The sequence below is a fragment of the Thamnophis elegans genome, chromosome 7 (genome assembly GCF_009769535.1).
Source record: "Thamnophis elegans isolate rThaEle1 chromosome 7, rThaEle1.pri, whole genome shotgun sequence".
NCBI lineage: Eukaryota > Metazoa > Chordata > Lepidosauria > Squamata > Colubridae > Thamnophis > Thamnophis elegans.
Genome location: NC_045547.1, coordinates 36,382,528 through 36,405,472, shown reverse-complemented (window position 1 = coordinate 36,405,472; position 22,945 = coordinate 36,382,528). Strand labels below are relative to the sequence as shown.

The 22,945-nt window shown below is 35.0% G+C and overlaps 2 protein-coding genes across 17 annotated transcripts in view; one reads left to right on the top strand and one right to left on the bottom strand.

The window, feature by feature from the left end:
- Window positions 1-4,126, top strand: part of APAF1 (apoptotic peptidase activating factor 1) — a 64,427-nt gene extending 60,301 nt beyond the window's left edge. Inside the window, exons 25-27 of the mRNA XM_032221219.1 lie at window positions 223-348; window positions 2,606-2,752; window positions 3,256-4,126. Of these exons, the coding sequence (XP_032077110.1) occupies window positions 223-348; window positions 2,606-2,752; window positions 3,256-3,408 (426 nt within the window). The 3' untranslated portion in view covers window positions 3,409-4,126. The remainder of the gene's footprint in view (window positions 1-222; window positions 349-2,605; window positions 2,753-3,255) is intronic.
- A 4,245-nt stretch (window positions 4,127-8,371) lies between these two features.
- The window catches only part of ANKS1B (ankyrin repeat and sterile alpha motif domain containing 1B), a 303,824-nt gene continuing 289,250 nt past the window's right edge, over window positions 8,372-22,945 (bottom strand). For 9 of the 16 annotated variants that reach the window (XM_032221361.1, XM_032221357.1, XM_032221360.1 and 6 more), the window contains 3 exons: window positions 20,243-20,380; window positions 11,331-11,498; window positions 8,372-8,482 (listed from right to left, as the gene is read on the bottom strand). In XM_032221361.1, the coding sequence (XP_032077252.1) occupies window positions 8,372-8,482; window positions 11,331-11,498; window positions 20,243-20,380 (417 nt within the window). The remainder of the gene's footprint in view (window positions 8,483-11,330; window positions 11,499-20,242; window positions 20,381-22,945) is intronic. The other 7 variants (XM_032221359.1, XM_032221367.1, XM_032221368.1 and 4 more) reach the window with 1 other exon arrangement.

The following is a 22,945-nucleotide window of genomic DNA, read 5'->3' as shown; positions in this document are numbered from 1 at the left end:
TGGAGAACTACATCCAGCTCTTACAAATATTCTTTTTAGTTCATTCTGTTCTGATCACATTTCTACACTTATAGTTTTCATTGTACCCTAAATTATCTATGAAGTTCAGATACCAGTTTTGGTATCTGAGTGAATGAGATGTAAGCATTATTTGTATGATCATGTTCATATATAAATTAAACATTTTGCTTAATGTAATATTTTAATATTTTAAATCTTCAGATATGGAGCTTCAAAAGTTCATCAGCTCTTCATACTTTGATTGGCCACAAAGGTTGTGTGAGATGCTGTACATTCTCTCTTAATAATGAATTATTGGCCACAGGAGATGACCATGGAGAAATAAGGGTATTTTATTTTTCATTATTTATTTAATATTTGGCATAATATAATTGCTATGGATTGATAGGTTTTTTTTTATATTGATGAGTTTTGGGTGGTTTTGCTATCACTTCAAAGCAACAACATTAAAGAGGTAAAGAGGGATTTCAAGGATTTTTTCTGTTAACAAAAAATGTTAGGAATACAGAATGTGTTTACCTCTTATAGAACTAAGATAGCTAAGAGAGTGGGTGGAAGCTAGAGACAGGCTTTCTCAGTACGAGATCCTCATGGCCCTTAAATAATCTTTCTTAAAAAAACTTGCAGAATTCTCCCTTGTCTTCCTTCAACAAGACAGAGTTTGTATCATTAAAGTAGCTCTGCAGGCCAGCTCTGCCTTGAGTAGCAACTGTAGTTTTCAGGTAGTCTTCAGAGCAGCAGTAGTTAAGCACTGTAATAATGTAGTCTCAAGGTAGTGATGGCATGAGTCACTGCCAGTAGTCTATCTATTGCTGCTAGCAGATAAACCAAAGCTAGCTAACAAACTCCCAACTGCTGCTCCTGTAGAACATATAAATGTAGAAGTATACAGTACTACTACGTGATTTTTTTCTCTCTCTGTATTTCTTTCACACATCTTTTATCATCAACATTTACAGGAAAGTTCAGTTTTGTTTTGAGCTGTGCAAAAATGCATTTTTTCTACTGTGAACATATCATCTGAAGCAAGAACCTGATTTATTACCAGTTTGGCCAAATGTGTATGAGCTAATTATGTAAGCTAAAGCCTTTTCTAAACTCAGAATGGCTTCTTGAATGCATGTGGATATATATCTAGCTCTAAACTCCTTAGAGATAAGCAGGAGTATTATATTTGACTAGTAATCTCTAAGATTAGCAGAATAATTTCATTCTGGTCTGTTGCCATTACGTCCACTGCAGAGTCAGTCATTAAGAATATTCCATTGGTTGCCTCTCACTCAGTTGTCATCTCCTGAGACACTCTGGTATGTTTCCATCTTGGTTCTCTAACATTTTCTTTTCCTCCTCAAAACGTCAACAATTCTCATTCCAAGAGGAACTGATTTTCATCTTTTTGCCAGCATATCAGCCCCTTTTCACTTCTTTTTCCATCTGAGAAACGTCTTGTCCAAGTCTTGACTGCTTATTAATATTTTCTCCCAGGTCAGTTTTATAGTCTGCACTTTTCAAAGTATGTACATTTGAGAGATCATGTGACATGAGCAACAGACCCTTTTTACTTTATTTGTTCTGTCACAACACCAAAATGCCTGCAAGACCAGCCTGATCCCATTCACAGCAAATGCAAGGGATGATGGCAGGCCTAACAGTTTCTGAAGAAATAGCATCCCCATCTTGCTGGGATTCAGTCTCAACCTGTTTTTTGCCATCTGTTCTTTCACTGTCTAGATACTGAGCTACATCATCCACTCTATTCCCTGCCTAGCCAGGATGAAATGTATTATAGCGTATTATCAGTGTACTGATGATTTCTCATCCTGAACTGACAAATGATCACTGCCAGTGGTTTTATATAGACATTAAATAACATAAGAATAAGCAAGAAGTCCAGTGTCCATCTACACACACACACAGCCCAAAAATACAGGATGACAGGATTTAATTACTCCCCTGGTTTCCATTTGGAACCATTTGGAACCACTGGGCTCAGGAATGAAAAGAAGTGCTGCAAAACAACACTTCCAACTTCTAATCTCACAGGTTTATACATTAATATCAGGCATTGCATGAAACCTAATACTGTTTTAGATTTTTTTAAATTCCGCCTTTATTATTTTTATAAATAATTACAGACAGTGAACATACTTACTATTCCTCCCTCTTCCTATTTTTCCAACATAACTGAGATGAGATGATCTGACAGAGTGACTGGCCTGAAGTCATCCAAATGGCTTCCATGCATAAGGCAGGACTAGAACTCATTGTTGCCTGTTTTTTAGACCAAACTGGCTCTCTGGTTTCAAAGTTGTTTGCATTTTAAGATCAAAGGAAGTCCATTGATTCTTACTAATTTAAAAGGAAGAATGGTCTACTTAGCTTCATAAAATAATACATTTAGGAAGTTATGGAGGTTTTGCAAGATGACTAATCTACAAGATATTGTGTCTTATGAATTCCAGAAACATTTGTAGCAGGATTTATTTTTTATTCCTATTTCAACACCATCATTTAGTTGCTTTCTCTAAGATAGCTTACAAAAACTGAAAACTGTATGCAATATTTTACTGCATTTGTATTACAGGTTTGGAGTATATCAACAGGTAAACTACGTCACTTATATTTTTCTGCCACAACAAATGAAGGAGGATCAGCATATGGAGGCTGGGTGACAGGCCTTCATTTTTCTCCTGATGGTAAAGTGCTTGTTTCTTCTGGAGGATACATCAAGGTAAATTCAATAAAATTTTGTAAAAAGTGCAATTTTTAGAATTATTATATAATTCACACTCTTTTGGGGGGGTCGTTAAAAATTATCTCTTTGAACTATATGATTGAATTAGGAAAAAAAATCTCTCTTGTGTATGTATCTTTAATTTAGAAGTTTATGCAATAACTCTACAATTTGCCCATTCTATCCCATAGATTATAATTTGATGACAATTTAGAAGTACTTGTGTACCTTGCCTAAGGCTCACGGTTACGAGATCTGAGTAATTAATATAGGAAGTAAATTTCAAGAAAATAATCCTGATTTAGGGAAGATTTTGAAATCTATATTTGTATAGGTAATATGAATCCTTGTGTTCTGAAATTTGAGTCTTATGAATACTGTATTTTTTTCAAATGTGTAGTACAGCAAGAAAAGTATGCCACAGTTTGGTTGTGGCATATTTATAGGTTATTGTTATTTTTATTTTTCTTAATTATAAATATATTTTCTTTTCCTTTTAGTGGTGGAATGTGGATACTACCAGTAGTCAATCCTTACAAACTTTCTACACAAATGGAACAAATCTCAAATCACTGCATGTGTCCCCCGATTTCAAAACATGTGTGACACTGGATAATCTAGGCATTCTTTATGTGCTACAGATTATGGAATAAATTTAAATTGTAATCACTTTTATATTTATAGTATTTTGAGCCAGGTGAATCCTTTCCTAATTTTTTTCTAACTTTCATGAAACTGTGATTTTTTTTACTATACATAGTACATTTGTAATTTCTTCCAAATCAGCACCTTTTTAAAAATATGTGGTTGATCATAATGAAAATGCAATTTTCGTTCTTTAATATATTTTGCTCTTGGAAGTTGCACTGAATATAATTACACTATACTTTGATCACCAAAAAGAGCAATATGTGATAATGCAGTCATTGATCTAACAGCAAATGTTTCTAAATCATAAGCACATTTGCCACTCCAAGATTTTGTTTTAGATTTTTTTTACTATTGTAATCTTGTCTTGATCCTTTGGATTGACAGGTGGTGTCTTGATACACAATGTGAATAATTGAAAATATCCGTGGCATAAAATGCCTACTGATATTGTCCTGTTTGAAAGATAATAATATAAGAGCACATATTGCAGTCTTGTCCTTTGCTTAAAAACACAATAGAATTTTCTAAAGATAAAGTTTGGATGTTGGCTTAACATATTCCATTTTGAATCAGACTAAAATGTCACTGACAGCTAATTGTATTAAACCTACAAAAATGTATTGGGAAGAATATTTCACTTTTAAAGATAATGTATGATTAAGATTATTTTGTATTTTCTTGTTTCCTTTTAAAAATAAAGTATAATTGATTTCTTTTCCAGCCTGTATTTCTTTTAGTTTGTGTCTATGAATATTTAAATAAAACTTACCTACTAAAATGTTCTTGTTGACATCACTAGATGACATATTTTCAAATAAATTGTCCTTTAATACTAATTCAGAGACAGTTGATTATGTACATACAGAATACAAAATTGATAATTAAGTTGTTCTCTTGGAGTGCATATGTGCACAAATGCAAATAACAACATGTAAAGTGAAGAGGGGGGACTCGTAATTGTTGTGCTGATAGGCAGATTAGAAACTCCTGCCAGATTTCTAGTTGTCTCTCTTTTTAGCTTGTTTATGAATGGAACCCAAAGGCTACTAAAATATGTCTTGAAGAACAGGTAGGTACATTTCCTGTACCATGTGGAGTATCAACTTGTCAAAAGTAATTTGGCAACTTGATCTAAACACAATGCCCTGACATTAAGAGGGTCAGAAAAGGCCTGTGGCAATAGACAAAGTTCTCAGGGATTGGACTGTAGATTTGTGAGTGGAAGAAGGTCGTAGAAGAGTGGTCCTTACCTGCAGTGAAAGATTTGGATATTAAGCTGGTATTCATTAGTAACAGGCCCCAAGAGGGGTGAGGTAGTGGAGAAAATGGACAGCGCTTTTGAGCAACAAGTATGAGTATCTGTGTGTTAACTTGGGCCATAGAGGCAAACTAGGGATCCTGGCTATCATAAGGTTGGGATTTGAGTCCCTTGTTTTTTGATGGAGTTCTATTGTCTGGTAAACTCTCATTCAGGGCAACTTGGGCTCTCAGTGTAATTTCTCCTGAGGTGCTTAGTTCATCCCAGACAGTAGCTTGGTTTCAATAAGATTTTTGGAGGATGAAGCAGCAGAAGCCATACCTTGAGCACCAATATTTACAAAAACTGAATCAAATTTAGCACAAAGCAGGGCTTATGTTCGAGTCTGCTTCATGCTGAAAAAGGAGGTGAAGCATCTCTACTGCTCCCTTGTGTTGGTGGGTTGTACCATTGGCAACTTTCTTTTTGTAGGACTTAGCATGTAAGATCTCTGCCAGGCTATTATAACTAGTTTATATGACATTTCACCAATAATATTCAAATCCACCAGTGTCTTGACTCTATAGGGGCAGGATTTGATGTGATGAGTGCTGAAATAGAAAACATTATATTTGGGAATTCTTTTAGCCTGTGAAGTAAAAAGGATATTTTGAAGTATGCTATCTGCTACCTCTGGGCTTGCTTCCTGTCCCTCTTGACTCATATGGTCTGGAAAAAGTATATTTGCTGGATCTGGAGGATAGCCTGCATCTGTTGGTGAAATAGGTTATTACAAATCCTTTTTCTATTTTTGAGACTTGCCAATTTGCAGTCTTCTGTTTTTTGGTAGAGTAAGAGGGTGCTGGAAAATCAGCTTCAAAGCATTGTGGAAGGAAGATTATCTGGCACATTTTCAATCTGGATTCAAGCATGGGTATGTGACTGAAACAGCATTGGCTCTCCTGGTTAATGACGTTTGTTGGAACTTGGATGAAAGGAATGTTTCTGTCTGGAGTCATATTAAGGCTATTGTCAGACTTAAGTACCACAGCTCCAGTATCTTTCTGAACCAACTGTGAGGATTGTGGATTAGAGCATTCTTCTACAATGATTCTGCCCAGCATGCTAATAAATGAAGTTCTATTGATGTTTCCACGATCCTGTACTTTATATAATACTTACATTTAATGTATTATTGTATAATTCTTGCTTCCTTGATTATGCCTTGTGATGGTCTCAACACTTACCTAAGTGGGAGGATCTCAAAACAGTGACCCAGACTTTCATTGCTACTTACGTATCTAGGTTACACAACATGTATTCTATGAGTCTCCTTTTGAAAACAACCATGGCTGGCATGGCAGGAGGACTGGGGAAGAGTGCACAGGACTAACCCAGCAACAGGCAATCTTTCCTGTCAGCTTCCCAATTGAGTTTGTGGGGAAACTGGCAAGAAAAATCACAAAAGGCACTTGCAATTATGGGTGTTGGAACTTGGTTCATAAGTGCAAACCAATTGCCAAATGTCTAGATCATGATCATGTGACCATACAGATGCTGGGACAGCTAGAATGCCAAGAACTAGTTGTAACCACCATTTTTATAACTTTGAATAGTGCTGAACAAATAGTCATAGGTTGAGGACTACCTGAATTTGAAATACGTTCCCAAATCTATATTTTTTTCATAAACTCTTTACTTCAAAAGTGAACCAAAGAAATACATATAGGCCCCTATTCTAGCTTTATTCCTTCTTCCATTTTAACTTCTCTCCTTCCATTGCTTTGTATTGAAACAAATAAATTCCTAAAAACAAAAGCCTCTTTTACTGTTAGCTTTTTTTTATCATATTGCACTAAATGTAGACAATATGAATTTCAGATTGCACTGGCCATTAGACCATTGTTTTTTCCATACTCCTTGTCATTTCAGAATGCCTGATGTTTAATATCCTTACTAAATTGTGAAAAAGCCAGTGCTGACTGTACAATTTCAATTTATTTTGTGTGCTTTTGAAGGATATAAATAATGACCAAAATTACAAAATTTATAACTGGAAGCCCAAGCATATTTACAGAGAAGAATTTGTTGCAGTGAGGCTACTATTTGCTTGTTCCTATACAATGTTCCTTTGGGTACTATTTTCAGTGTTTAATATCAGCCTACTACATACATATCAACAATGATAGGCAAAATATATACAAGGAACTAATTGGTTCAAGTATATTGTATTAAAAGGTTCTTTTGTCATCCAGCGCTATGATTAGGATCAACTAAACCATATACAATTTTCAGTTTTAAATCGAGTTTCATTATCAATTTTGCTAAAAATTCCATTGAGTGTAACTGAATTTTCAGTTAGATATGAAAGAATAATAAAAAACATTGAAGTCAACCACACTATTCATAAATATCTCTATAATGATGTCCAAAATGACTCACAATTTGACTGGATAGAATATACATTTAAAATGCTGTTTTTTGCCTATGATCAATATTTTTACTGTAATTTATTCAGTTCCACTGAAATATACATAAATGTTATTGTACAAATACTCCACGAAGACATTAAAAAATTAAAATACTTGAAAAACAAAACTAAGCAAATTTCATTAAATTCCATGTTAAGCCAGTGCTCAAACAGGTTATTTTGTGGAAACAATGTATTTACTTTGGATATTTTTAAACTTTATTTAGGAAAAAAATCTTTTGAATTTAACTTTTTCATTAAAATCAGCTGCGACAGAAAATTTAGTAAAAATTCCAGTTGGATTAAAACCATCTTTGAAACATTGATAAGCTTAAATGCATGGCTATAATAACTTGAAAAACTGTGTACAGTTGCATTTTTCTTAGTGCAATTGCTGGGCAGCTTTTATTTACTCTTCCAAAGTACAAAGCATCCAGTTTATAGATGACACCACTGTTACCACTGTTGCAAACAGTACAGCAGCAGTTTAACTTCAAATTAAATCCAAATTCTCTTCATAATTAATGATTTTCTTTATCATAAATATTCACACTTTTTCATATAATTTTTCCTCTGTCACACAAAAATATTAAATACAAGGTGCATTTCATGCATTATTAATTCCTCTTCTTAAAACCATTATCAATCTTAACACACTGCTATATAGAACCTCTTTTCTCCAGATGATTAAATGGCATGTAGTTTACAAAAAACAGCAACTAACAAATGAAGGAAATTAATAACTTGCTATTATTTTTTAAACATATTAAAACAAAAATTATATAGGATTTTCATAATTTCTCAAATATTGTATTAAATAATCTGGGTCTATTTCAATATTTGCCAAATAAGAAACCCAACTATAACTGAACATTGTATTACTAAGCAGCATTAATGTTAGAGACCTTTGTAAAAGTAGAACATTAAAATATGAAATCAAAGAAAGCACTGTGGCAAAGTCCTAAGAAAATTGCGTGCACGAAAACTATCTCCCACTCCTCTCTTGTGGGCTCCTTCAAAAGTCTTCATCCCATGTCATTCTTCTGTCAACGCTGCAGGAAGAACAATCACCAGAAATGACCAGCAGCCTTTATATTTATATATATATTTATTTATATATATTTATGTTTTTGCTAGTTTCAAGGCCACTCAGTGCAGTCTTCCTCTCTGTTAGATTGAAGAGTTGCTTATCATGGAAAGGCTGTGCTGTGACTGCTTTGAGTGCAAGGCACAACAAGAAATGATGAACAGTTCATTATCAGAAAATTGTGGTTTCATACTTGGTATTAATTCCTCTTTTAGCTTCTTGTCCTGGTTCTACAATCCATGGTAGATTGGTAAGAGTCTTTTGTTCAGTGGGATCCATCTGCTTTGAAACAAATAAACACAGGAATGCTTTATCTATTTAAATTACAGAATTTTAAAACTATGTTTAAAGTTTGTCAAGATGGCACATTACCTGGATGTACCATATATAGTTTTTTTTCCCCTACTGATGATCCAGTAGGACATTGATAGTTAATTTTCACTGTACTCACAAAATTGTGCTGCTGGAATGAAACACATTACACTAAATCTGAAATGGTGGTATAACCTTACACCATCATGCAGCATGTGAACCTTACAGATTTGAAAAAACAGATTCTACTGCAAGACTCGCATTCTCTTTTGACTTTGAAATTACTCTAAGTAATATATTCAAAGTACAGCTGTTTAGTCAATATCACAAAAAAGCAGCAGACGATCAGGAGCACCAAGCATATACATCTCCAGCAATTTGAAGGAGGTGCATATACAAGTTGAATAGCGAATAGTGTTCCTCAGCTGGTTGTAATGTATGCATAGGAATGTAACATTTCATATGTTCAAATAAACTCCAACAACCATAAAATTACCAAAACATAAAGATGTTTTCATGAAAACTTGCAAATACTTAAAATTCAATGTTGGCTATTTTTTTCTGCGGCTGAAAGCAGCACAATATTGGTTGGAGCAAGCGTATAATAAACTTAGTATCACATATTTTGGTTCTTCCTGGATTTTGAGATGAAAAGAGGGATACCTAGGCTGCTAAAAGGAGGCAGGGTTTTCCCACCCTCCTGTAAATTTGCGATGGAGATAGAATTTGATTCTTGTTTCCAAACTCATGGACTGTTTAATACATTGAATCAAATAATTATATAGCTGTCCTCCTCCTGCTGCCTTTTCATCAGATAAGCATCTCCAGGTTTACCTAGGAATCATCACTCAGGCTGTTATGGGAATCACATGAAAGGAGTGGTTTTTCAAGCCTGCAGAGTTGGAAAGGGCTTGAAAACCCACTCCATGCATGTGTACAGTTTTAACCTTCACATGTGGAGACACCAATCAGAGTTCTGCCAACTATATTATGTCCTGCTGCTCCAGATTTTATTTATAAGATGTTTTGATTTTCATTTTGTTTGACTTTTATCTTTTTATAACTGATATAACACTTATTATTGTATATCATACACAATAAATACATTACAAATGGGTATAAGTGATACTAACAACTAATAAGTATTAGGCATTAATTGCTGACAATTTGATTTTTATAATAACCATTTGGGAAGTTAACGTATTTTCTGAGTATAAGACGCACCTTTTTTCCTCAGAAAAGAGGCTGAAAATCTGCATGCATCTTATACAACAAATACAGCATTTTTTTGCCTCCCGAAGTCCTGCCCTCTTCCCAAAAAATGGCTGTGTATACCCTTATAGAGGCTTTCAGAGAGCTCCTGGGGGCTGGGGAAAGCAGAAATGAGCAGAAAATGGGCCGGTTTTTGCCTCCCTAGCCCCCAGCAGCACTCTATATGCCTCCATAAGGCTATGCGTGCAATTTTTTTGACAAGAAACGGGCCCATTTTCACGAAAAACAGGCCGGTTTTTGCTCGTTTTTGCCCCCCCCGGAGCACTCTGCAAGCCCCCCCCAAGGCTATTCGTGCCTTTTATTTGTGAAAAACGGGCCCATTTTTGTGAAAAACAGACCATTTTGGGGAAGTTTGCAGAGTGCAAAAACTTTTCCCCCCTTTTGGAAAGCTCTTTAGTTAGAGTGATTGATGAGAATTGCATTGATCAAGTGCTGTGCCAGCAGAAACAAATCTTAGGTGCTGCAGGTTGTCAGCGATTTCCTTCTCCAGCACATGGATAAATACACCTGGAAACATCTACCTACCTACCTATCTACCTACCTACTTACTCTCTCTCTCCCTACCTACCTACTGTATTTCTCTCTCTATATATATCTGCCTACCTACTCTCTCTCCCTACTATATTTCTCTCCCTCCCTCTCTCTCCCTACTTACCTACTCTCTACCTACCTACCTACCTACCTACTGTATTTCTCTCTCTATCCCTCTATCTATATACCTACCTACTATCTCTCTCCCTACCTACCTATTGTATTTCTCTCCCTCTCTCTCTATCTACCTACCTAGCTAGCTAGCTACTCTCTCCCTCTCCCTACCTACCTACTGTATTTCCCTCTCTCTCCCTCTATCTACCTACCTTTTTTTTAAATTTGCCTCTTCAAAACCTTGGTGCGTCTTATACTCCGGTGCATCTTATACTCCGAAAAATACGGTAATTTTCTGTCAGTTCTTTTGCATTCCTCCCCAATCTACAGGTTGATGGTGGATACTTTTTGGTTTATTACAAATCTATGCGCTTGGTCATGCCTCTTCATTTTACCCCTTCAGTCACAATAACCCTGAAAAAATAGGGCTATGGGGATCATGAATTCAATAATATCTGGAGAGATGCATGTATTGATCTACTGTATTAAAACACCTGGGTGGCAAGCCAGAATAGAACATCAAGAGAACATTCCGAAAGAAACAATTGCAAAAGGATTGTTAAGAAAACTACATGGATGTGTCCATGTAATCATCAGGAGTTGAGCTTGAAGTGTCTTTCTTTTACTTTACTTACTGATCATTAAACCAAGCAACAGCAGATATAGAGGCACAATCTTATATTGGATATAATTATCAATTGTTTACTAAAGACTTTACCAGTAGCATGGTTAGAATTACCTTCAAGAATGCTTTTAATATCAAATTTCTGAAACTGTAAAATTAAAAATTTAGCTAGTAACAGTAAATGCATATTTGGAGTAAAATCTACGAACACAGGCCAAGAACATTTATCACATACTGATACCAAGTTTCTTCTATATGGATTATGGTCTTACTCACCACAGATTTTCGGATGCTAACACGTGGTTTTGGGATTGGCTTGGTAGGTTTATTATCAAAGCTTTCGGGAAGTGTTGAAGAATGGCCTCCTTTTCGAGCCTGAAGTGCCAGTTGATAAGCTACTTCAAATGCCTGTCCCAATGTGAGAATTATTTCATAGGCTAAATTCTGGAATAGCAACAAACAGCAGGATTAAGCTAATTAATATGAATATAAGTTTAAAAGAAAATCTTAAATATAAGGTAGCTTTGATTAATTGTTAAAAGGTTATATTAATTGCTTTTTGCGCATCAGTGGTGTTTTATCATTTTCTATGACTGATACATTAAAAAAACTATGTAGAGACAACATACTTGATTTCTTCCCTCACCTACAATAAGTTGAACATTCAAATGTAAATATTCAGTCAATCATACATGCTATCTGTAGGAAGATATTAGGTGTAGGATATAATGAATACACAGAATTTTGCAAACAATACTGTATTTACCTGGAAGGAAGAAGACTTCTTCCTGAATTCTACATGTACCCTCCCCCATGAAGAGTACATGGGAAAAAAAATAGAAATTTAACAATTCTGTGCAATATCCAGCTCCACCAGCTTTTCAACATAGAATTGCCAATTCTGCCTAAAAGCAATCCTGGAGAACACTCTTGCCACCAATGCGAACGTGTCTGTCTATGTGTCATACTCGTATGCATATATATGTATGAGTATACTGTATCTGCCAGAAGCTACACTGTAAAAATAGGTAAGGCCAGAACCAACAAATTTATTGTCTTTAAAATTAATTGTCCCATTTATAAAATTAATACTGTCATAATCAGAAACTCACGAGTATACACTACACATTCCCCTTCCTTCTTCCACCAGAAACTGTAAAGACAAAGGGATAAGGGACAGTAGGGAGAGAGGGGGGAAATTGCACTGGGAAGGGGAAAGAAAGGGAAGGAAAAAGGAAACAGAACAAAACTAGATGGAGAGAAAGTGAGGGGAAGAGCTGAAGTGTAAACACGGTTTCTCTCATTTCTTCCCAGTTTAATTATTTCTTCCCAGTTACCTCTTTATTTTCAATAGCCTCCTCTATTACCAGTTAATGGCAGATAATTCCCCCCCCCCCTAATTATTTGGTGGGTAAAAAGGGAAGAGAAACTCATGCTCCTATTTATTTATACTTATTATCATTTTAAGAACAGTACTGTGAGATTAAACAATCTATTTTACTTGGTTACATCTATTGAAATTACCATGTGTTCATTTTTATAGGTTACTGCATAACATAAAACATCATAATCCACACTGAAATGCAGACAATAACAGAATGATAAAAAAATTGATGTTTTGCAAACTTTCAATCCTTTACACAGATAGCAACTGTACATTGGCTTACTTCATCAGAATCTTAAAATTAATACTCATAAATCCGTTCATACATGCTGACCTCACACTGGCCATGAAATGGGAGGTCTGCTTCTTGAAACTTCCATTATTTGAAAGCCAGTAATACTTCCAAATGAAACTTTTAAAGATATTTTTGTAAATTGGATTAATCATGCAAAAAGAGATTACAATTGTTTTTATAATTTATCCTTTATCACTATCCAATCATAAATATCAGGGAATGAGATAAGCAGACTCCATAAACTAGTTACTAAAATGATGTACTAAAATTTAGGTTTGCTTATTTATCTGTTAAATTAATAACTTTTCTCTTGTCCTTCTGAGGTAAACCAGATAGGAATCACAACTAGGTGAGCAAATTCTACTTTATTTTAAAGCTACATTGTAAGAATCTTGTAAGTCTGAAAATACAATTCTTCCCCCTTCTCTCGGTCTCCTTTATAGCCCAAGAAACTAGGGAGAGTCTCTTCTGAGCCTCTTCTCCCATCCACTCTCCAGTTGCAGGCTATGCTGTCTCTTATCTTGTGATTCCCTTGGTAGCATCTCTGCCCAGTCTCCCAAGTCTTTCCCATATAATGTTACCCATCTTAATGTAAAAAGGGTCCTATGTAGTATCCCTGCCTCTACTTGTTCTCTATAATAAGGAGACCAATTGGGCTGAATAAGGGACTAAAAAAAGTCACCCACTAAATTTCCAAGCTGAAGGATTCTTGAACCTTAATCATCTAGATTTCATATTTTAGTATGTTTGACATAGATTTTTAAGAAGAAACTATGCAACAGTTTATTAGTCTTGTATTATTTATTTTGCTAGTGATTATAAAATTCTACATTGTTAAATAGTGTTTGTATTTCATTCTCATGAAATACAATAGACAAAGTTTACAAATATTGGGATAGACAAGGGATAGACAAGGTTTACAAATATTGATGTAGGTGATATATATTTGTATATATTTTGTTGGTATTTTTATTTAGCCAATTATGAAGCTTATTCTGTGGAATTACATGTGGTTTGTTGGAATGTGCTGATACATTCTGGCAACATACTACTTAAAATATTATTTGACATTATTTATGTACTGATTACTGGATTAGAATGTTCTACAGCAGCCTGGGAATGTAGAGTAACTCTACACTCTGACTTCAGTGGGAAGCCAGCCTACAGTATAATGCTGGGGGAACCATAACAAATCATTCTAAATGTTTCAAGCTGACATTCCATGAGCTTCTAAAGCTCATGCTTTTCAGACCACACTCCACAACACTAGCAGTTATTTTAATTAAATTAAACATCTGAAATTATATATATGTGTGTGTGTGTGTGTGTGTGTGTGTTATATTTGTGCTGATAAATAAATAAAGGGAGACTAGTATAGATCTATTTCAAGCTATTTAGCTCTCATCAGCTAGCCATACCCTTACTGGGAATCGAGCCTGTGCTGTGTATATATATTTGAATCCCAGTAAGGGTATGGCTAGCTGATGAGAGCTAAATAGCTTGAAATATAACAAAGGCAACAGTAAAAATATTGGGTTTCTGTCTGGATGGACTCTTACGACGAGCCGATAGACAGAGAATGGAAGTAGTGAACTTCCTCCCATATTTGGGCATACCAGGGGTTGTGACTTTATATATAGCCACAACCCCTGGTATGCCCAAATATGGGAGGAAGTATGTATGTACGTACACACATACATACATACATACATACATACATACATACATACATACACACACACACACACACACACACACACTATCAATAGTTCATTTTACTGTTGGAATTTAATTCCAAATATATGTCTGCATTATAAAGCTGCAATTTTTACAGCAGAAACACATCTGAAATGGTAGCTTATATGCTTTAGATCAGATTGGTAAATGCAATATTAACAAAACTCATTTTTCAAGTTTTAGGTACACTGGAAATTTGCTCACAGAACATAGGAATACTAATAAAAACCCAGCATTTTAACTCACAAATGATTTGACCGTCAGTGATAAACTGTACCATTGCAAAGATAAAAAATCACATTTTATCAGCATTTAAGGAATATAGCTATGGCAAATTTCACTGGGTTTAAGCTGATATACAAGTCTTAAAGGCTTAGAATGCTTACCTCATAGAAAATACCACTTTATCCTTTTTTGTCAAAAAAATAAAATTTTGAACTAATCATTATTTGTCCCAGAATGCAGCACTATATGCTTGGATAGACTGAACTTATGGAGCTTTGTGAACTATATGCAGAACTGGTGGTTACTAGTTGCTCATTGCAATTGAAAATAATTCTTAACTCCCAATTATTTTGTCATGAAGAAGCAGCAAATACCTTCACTTAGTTAGAGGATAAACCACTTGGCAAGGAGGTCTGAGAGGTTGCAGGTTCCCCTTCTAACCTAACCATAACCTAATCAGAGAAGTAGCAGCAGCTATAGACAGCTTCTTCCTTATCCTGTGCCCCCAAAAAACTCATGCTTTTAAATGTCAGTGAGCCCAATTAAATCCAGCCCTATCTTTATATGTGTTACATTATGTTTTCTTGTTAAGTTTTTCTCAAACCGAATCATCAAAATATGTTTTTTCAAAAATTTCAAAAATATTATATAACTGTCTATTTAGGCAAGCACAAGCATGAAAATCTTGTTCAAGATATTCTGCCTACACATTAAAATCCTCAGTTGGATTATTTCACTTGTACAGAATCATATGTAAATTGTAGTAGTCAGCAAAGTCTCTTCAACATATACCCATAAATATCCATTTCTAACCACAAAGATTCTAAAAGTATGAGTTGTTGCACAGAACAGTGTTCCCCAATCTTTGCGTCTTGGCAGACTAGCAATGGTAGCAGCGGAATGAAAAGGGAGAGGGGATCATTTTATGTGCCTGTGCACTGCTTTCACAAATGCAGCTTACACACTTGCCCACATCTTCCGCAGCCCGCTTCTGAAAGGGTTGCAGCCCGGCACAGAGCCAGTGGGGCGGGCTGCGGATTGGGGACTGTGGCATAGAAGTACATAAGAAAAAATAGCTGGTATCATGCTGTGATGGGCAGACCCAATGGCCTGTTCGGTTGTATTTATCTGGATAATGAGTTCTAAGAGCTTCAGACAAAGCCTGATTACTTTTAAAATTTCAGTTAATGACTAAAGCATAGAGGAAAGAGAGAGGAGCTATCTGAATATTAAGATGGCAAAAATTACATAAAATATTATTTGTAAAACTGGAGCTTTGAAATTATTCCTCATATGCTCAGATTTTGTTGTAGGAGATTCACAGCTAAAACAGACAGGCAGATATGCCTACCCTCTTTTATTATGGGGAGCAATAGTTCATAATAAAGAAAGGTGTGCAAATATTCCTTGTCTATTTTTAAATATTTATTGGAAAAATGTATTTTGAGGAACCTGAAGTTCATGGCACACTTGTCCTGCAAATATTCTGCCTATATTTAATTACATTTTTCCAACATAACTACTCAGGAAGACTTTAATGCAATATTTTATAATGCTTTCATCTTTTTTCATTATTGAGAGTTTATAGCACTGGCTATGCCTAATGGAAATAGATTTCTAAAATATTAAAATATAAATTTGAATTCTCAAGATATGTATCCTGATATTCAGCCTACTATTAATATATGGGAAAACAAATGACCATGTTGTCTTAACACAATTACTAGGCAAAAAAAAAACCTTTGTACAAGATCTATTTTATGTTTTGTCTTCAACAAAACTTTCTCATGTTCATAACATCACGTTAGTACATATTTCTAAGTATACAGAAGACTCAAATAAGCATCACCTTAATAAATCCAGCAACCCTTCCCTAATCCAATAATACCAGACCAACATAGGGATTGACAGCATACTAACATTAGAACAGATGTGACTGACATTTTTGGCTTACTTTTGTTACTTGGGATGGCAGTATGCCTGGGAATAGGAATAGTTCATTTTTTGGCGTCCTTAAGCTCCATATACACATGCATGCATGCACATACACAGACATTCACAAAAACAAAACACAACCACAAAGCTTAATTTTATTCATTTTGGCATGATTCTGGGTCATTTTTAAGATACATAAGGAAGGATAAACAGAGATGTGGATTTTCCAGAAAGAAATAAAACTGATTTTTTTTCTATGCACATTTGCCTAAATTTCCCTAATATGCATTAACATTGCGGTACATTATTTGGTCTGAAGAATATTGCATTTGGCTATTTTACTAACTTTCAACCATTACATAGAAATGAACTAAAAGTTTCAATACGTAGAGAAAAAATTTATTGGAATATTAGAAACAAACATTGAGCAGTAAAATAAGCAACAGAACAATAGAAATGGTGCTTCATATGATGGGCAAATTAGGTCATAATGTTCCTTCCGGAAAATGGTTTCCTGTCACAACAGGAGGCACACTTCCTGCAAATATAGTTTTAGCCATTGTCTTGTCTATTTTTCCTTGCTCTTCTTTTAACATTTTTTCAATAAACGTCAATTGCCCATCTTGACATGAACTTAAAATGGATAGTACATCCATGGATAGTACATCTGGTGATTAATCTTTGAAGTTCAAGATTTCGCAAATTATTACTTGTGTTACCAAGTTCCTGCAATAAAGCAAAGGGATTAATATTTTTATCTGCTTCTTCCTTCCATTAGAATGATTATTTTTTTTAAAAACAAAAACAAAAGCTTCAGTAAGCAAGCTTTGTTTTTATGTTTTACATCAAGAAAACACTGCACATCACAGATCTATACCAGATAACTGTTTGAGTATGAGGCTTTTATATAATCTCTTTGCTCAAGTCTAAGGTCAAATGTAGCAAAGGAATCCATGCTATTGCTAGCCAGAAGAAAACTTTGGATTAAGACTTAACTTTATACAATCTAATTAATTTCTCATTTTTCATGATAAATGCTGGGACCACTGCTTAGTCAAATCAAATATTAATTAAAATAACCTAGCAAATATCAGTCAATATACTTACATAGGATTCTTGATGTAGGCTTCTTTCAGATGATTTTTCTTCATCCCGTTATTTTATTAGCTTTTCAGAAACAAAAATGATGTGTGTTCTTTTACAAAAGTTTCTGCATTATCTTAAATCCTTCTTCATCCTTGTAGTATTATTGGAATATTCTTCTTGGCAATCTTCTTCTTACCTGAAATAGTTTCTTCATAACAATGCCATACATTTATTGTTGTGTGAGATTCAGGCCTGAGGTGGGGATTACCAGCACATGTCCCTTTCAAGAATACCCATTACCCAGGGTAATAACTGAAATGCCAGGATCGAGAGAGGGCACATGTGAAGCGGCCTTTGGCCTGCGGGAAGTTCATAGTTTGTCCACATGGGTGCTAAAGAAGAACAAGAGTTACTTGTCTCTGATTTTTCTGTAGCTTCTCTAGCTGATTACTTCTACCCATTCCAGACATTGGAACCAGAAATCCCTGCTGCTGTTGCTTTTTGATATTTTTTTTTTTGAATGAACACCTGTGGAGCAAGTATCGTACAATTGTGAAACTGCTAAATTTACCTGAAAAACTTTGACCTGGAAAACCTGCATTTATGATTAAGAATGAGATTGTTCACCATCATAAGGCCCCCATCCTTACAATTACAATTTTTAAAGGGAGGGAAAATCTGAAGTTTGTCCATTTGTTATGATTAGCAAACACCATCTATGTAAAGTGTTGAAGTACCAGAAGATTGTATGCAGCTCAGGTATTTCCACCTTCCCTATACAGAACACACATGGTTCCCCTAATCATGTTTTCAAGTTTTCAAATTTCAAGTTTTATATATTCAATTTTCTTTGAGAGGATGGAGGCTCTGTACACAGACTAGTGATATGCACTTCATTTGGAGCAGCACATTTTGAACCCATTAGTTAAAGTATAGAAGCATTGTGGTGGTATGTGGAAAAGACCTTGGGAGACAGGAGGAAAACCAGGGGTGGGTTCCTGCCAGTTCTAACCTCTTCTATAGAAGAGGTTCCACAAATCTACAGTGCCATTTAGAACCGGTTCCAGCTCCCTGCCCCCGCCCGTCCACACATCATCAAGATGAAGAGTGAGAGAAGGAATTCTGGGAGTTGAAGTCCACAAGTCTTAAAGCTGTTAAGTTTGAACACCCCTGGGGTTTTTTTTCTAAAGGGTTAGGGATGCAAGGGTCTCGTAACTTGATAGCTTTAAGGCTTGCATGCTTTGAATGCCAGAGTTTCCGAGCCAACATTTTGGTTGCTAAGCAAGAGCGTTGTTAAGTGAGTTTCACCACATTTTACCAGTTGGCCACACCCACTCAGTCACATGGCTGGCAAGCCAGTCCCACAAAGCAGGCCACACCTACAGAAGAGGTTCTAAAAAATTTTGAAACCCACCACTGAGGAAAACCCATAGCCTAGGCAACAGTCTGATTAGAGACAGCTCAGTCTGTAACTGGATGAAAATCAGGGAAGCATTTCAAATGGAGTCCACCCTAGTTTTCCAGAGATTAAAAACAAATGAAGAGAAAAATACTTTCAGACTTGCAAGTTTTTGTTTTATGTAACCTTACAATAAAGATAATGCTGATGGTCCTGGTAGTGCTTCTTCTTTAGACTACCTCAAAGATATAACAAGTTCCATATATTATAAAGGACTCAGTGCAATTGCTTTAAAGCCTTCTCTCTGTTGTCTAACCCTCTAGGTCAGGGGTGTCAAGGACCGCGGGCTGGATCCGGTCCATGGGGTGCTTAGATCTAGCCCGGGTCCTGCCCTGGGAACAGTGAAGGGCCGGTTGGTGGTGTCTCTGCCAGCAAAAACAGGATTTAGGAGGGCCGCAAGCTCCATTTTCACTGGCAGAATGCTTGGGCAACCAAGGTGCCCCCGACATGAGTGACATTGAGCTGGCCATGCTCTCCCAACCCTCAAATGAAATTGATTTTGACACCCCTGCTCTAGGTGCACATACAGGACTGTAATTGCAGTTGTGCAATTCATGACAAAATTGCTGCATGATTCATGACAAAATACCTCACTCTGCTATGGAATCTGCTGTCTCAATATATAGCAATGTCTGTATTTGCTTCAAGGGGGATTAATGGTACATATGGCTCACTAGATGTTGATTGAACGTTATTTTTAATTATCATAAACAGTATGCTTTATACAACATTAGTTATTGGGAAAACATTATGTTCACTTCATACTTTGAACTTTCCATGGGCATCTAGATGGCCATTGTGAAAATGTAGGTGTTTGTTTAAACTCCCTAACTTTTCATTCGCCTCTTGCTTTCATGGGATAGCTGCAATATATTACTTTTTAAAAAGGAACTTAATTATAACATCACAGTGATATGAAGCATTTATATTAAATTTTAAATAGTGGTTATTATGCGATTTACTCATCGGTACCAGAACTGTTCTACAGCAGCCTTCTTCATAACAGAAATTATACAGGAAATGTCAGGTTTGTTAGCTATCACATAGAAAAAAAATGATAGACCAACCACATCAAAGGCTGTGAACACATGACAATAATGGTGATTTGTCTTCAAGTCTTTTGTAATATAAGCAAATGTTGAGAGGTCTTCGGGGTCTTGTGCCGCACAGGAAATGTTACGAATCTCATGTTCAGCAATAATATTCTAAATGTAAAGAAAAGAAATAGTTGTATATATTTAACATTCCAATCTAGTTCCCAATATTTTATAATATTCAGATTTTACATTGTTACTAATACAAATAAAATGATAAGCAAGCGATGTAGCTGTATTTAAATTCAGCAATAAGCAAAATGTGTTGTTTCCTTTGTTGTTCTGTGCTTCTAAACATTTGATTTTATGGCTGAATTCATTAAATCGTTATTTCCCTCTCAACTGATATTGAAAATCAAAATATCTTTAAAAAGAGTAAGATGTTGTAGAAATATCTATTTAAAAAGGGGTTTTTTGCATGTTAGTTACTGAACAGGTTTTAACCTGTTCTAATGATACTGAGAATAGAAAGGATGTGGTAGATAATTTAGATTACTGATGGTACAAGAAAAAACAGCATTATTTTACAGATTTGTTACTGGTTGTTAATATGCAAATAGAATTCATGTACTAGTTTAGTGTAGTTTAATATTTAATTCCTCTATTAGATAAAAAGACAAAATGTATTAGTTCATAAATATATTCTGTTATCAGAGTAAATGATACAAAATCTTTCTTTAGGCTTTCTTTTTTAAATTTAGGAATTAGTAAATGGAATATATAAAATGCTATAGAAGTTAATTTATGGTGCCAGACATAAATATTTAACAGGAGTGTGAAGACAATTTGTTGAACCATATAAACTGAGTGATACTATCCAGATTAAAGGTAAAGGTTCCCCTCGCACATATGTGCTAGTCGTTCCCGACTCTAGGGGGCGGTGCTCATCTCCGTTTCAAAGCCAAAGAGCCAGCACTGTCCAAAGACGTGGTCATGGACCACGGTCATGTGGCCGGCATTATTAAACGCCGAAGGTGCACGAAACACTGTTACCTTCCCACCAAAGGTGGTTCCTATTTTTTCTACTTGGATTTTTACATGCATTCGAACTGCTAGGTTGGCAGAAGCTGGGACAAGTAATGGGAGCTTACTCCATTACGTGGCATTAGGGATTCGAACAGTTACTATACAGATTACTGTAACATAAATATTTATTTATTTTATTACTTTATTCATGAAATCTATATACCACCTCAATCCAATAGGACTCTAGATGGTTTATTTATTTTATTATTTTATTCATGAAATTTATATACCACCTCAATCCAATAGGACTCTAGATGCATTAGAAAATATAAACCAATGTAAATAAAACTGAATCTGGCATCAAAGGATCTGCATAACCACTCCAGTCTTTAACATTACAAAAAGATATATACCTTTATTATATCCATTTTATGAATATTTTTCATAAAATATGCATTTATTTCATTAAAGCTAAGCAACTATTATTCTACATACATTTTGCCTACAAAAAAAATCACAATCACATTAATAAGCTTTAATTTTTAAAATTCTTTAAACTAACATTTTGATTAAAATTATTTGATTCTACGCTGCTGTTGGCAAAACAATATTTCAGGGTTTTTTTATTCCTTCTATTGCTACTTTCAAAACTGTTGGATTAAAACACTATGGATTGTTATTATGTTTACACTGATTATAATATATTTCTGCAAATGAAACCATAAATGTTGCCTAAACAGCATTAGCAATGCTGTTAAGAAAAAGTCTTCAATATTCTCAGAAAGGAATTAAAATTAGAAGAAGTATTTGTGCCAAAACCAGAAACTGGAATAGCTTAATAAGCCTTGTCATTTTTAATGTACATTTCCAACTTAGTTCTATTTCACTGAAAGATCTGTTAAAATTTGAATTCTTTAGTTCAAATCCCCTCTTCCTCCTAAAAGCATGGAAATCATAAATCTAGTTTTGGTTCAATATAAATAAAAAATAACTAGACTATGATTTAGAACAGTAAATGCAGTCTTTTTTTCCTTTTCCTTGTGTTTTTATTGTTATATACTACCTAGCACTCTTTAGAACCAAAGCAAGTTAAGAGGTAATTTCCTGATTTGCTTGATTCTCAAGAACTTTGGGAAATTGCCTCTGGTTTTTATGCTCAAAATGGGAAAAAATAGACTTAAATTTAAAGATTAAATAATTGTGTAGTACAGAAATGGCTTGTAATAACAAAACACTGAGGCTGTAAATATAGTGATCATTTTACTGTACTGGGAAAAATCAGATGTGTCTTTTTTCTCTTCTTTTTATTCTGTCCCTCCCTTTTCTCCTATTATTTAATCTTTATTTTCAGTTTCATGTACTTTATATTATATTATAAGAAACCTCAATAAGATCTTCAAAAAGGAGAACTAAAGCAAGTTAAATAAATGAATAAAATATGCAGTCTCCTTTTACTAAAAAGCGGAGAAAATAATTGTCCTTTCATTAATGCCACATAGTTAATCATCTGTTGTTTCCAATGTTGCAACAGAGCAATGCACATGCATAGTCTCAAAAGGAATTTGAGATGGTGGCCTACACCTATGTATGAGCAAAAGGAGTTCTTAGGGACTGCCATTTCCCAATAGTTTCTGCTGTTCTGGAGGGCCTTTGGGGTGCAACGGCTAGTTTCTAATGCCAGTTTGATCATAAAAGAACATAAAGTGGAAA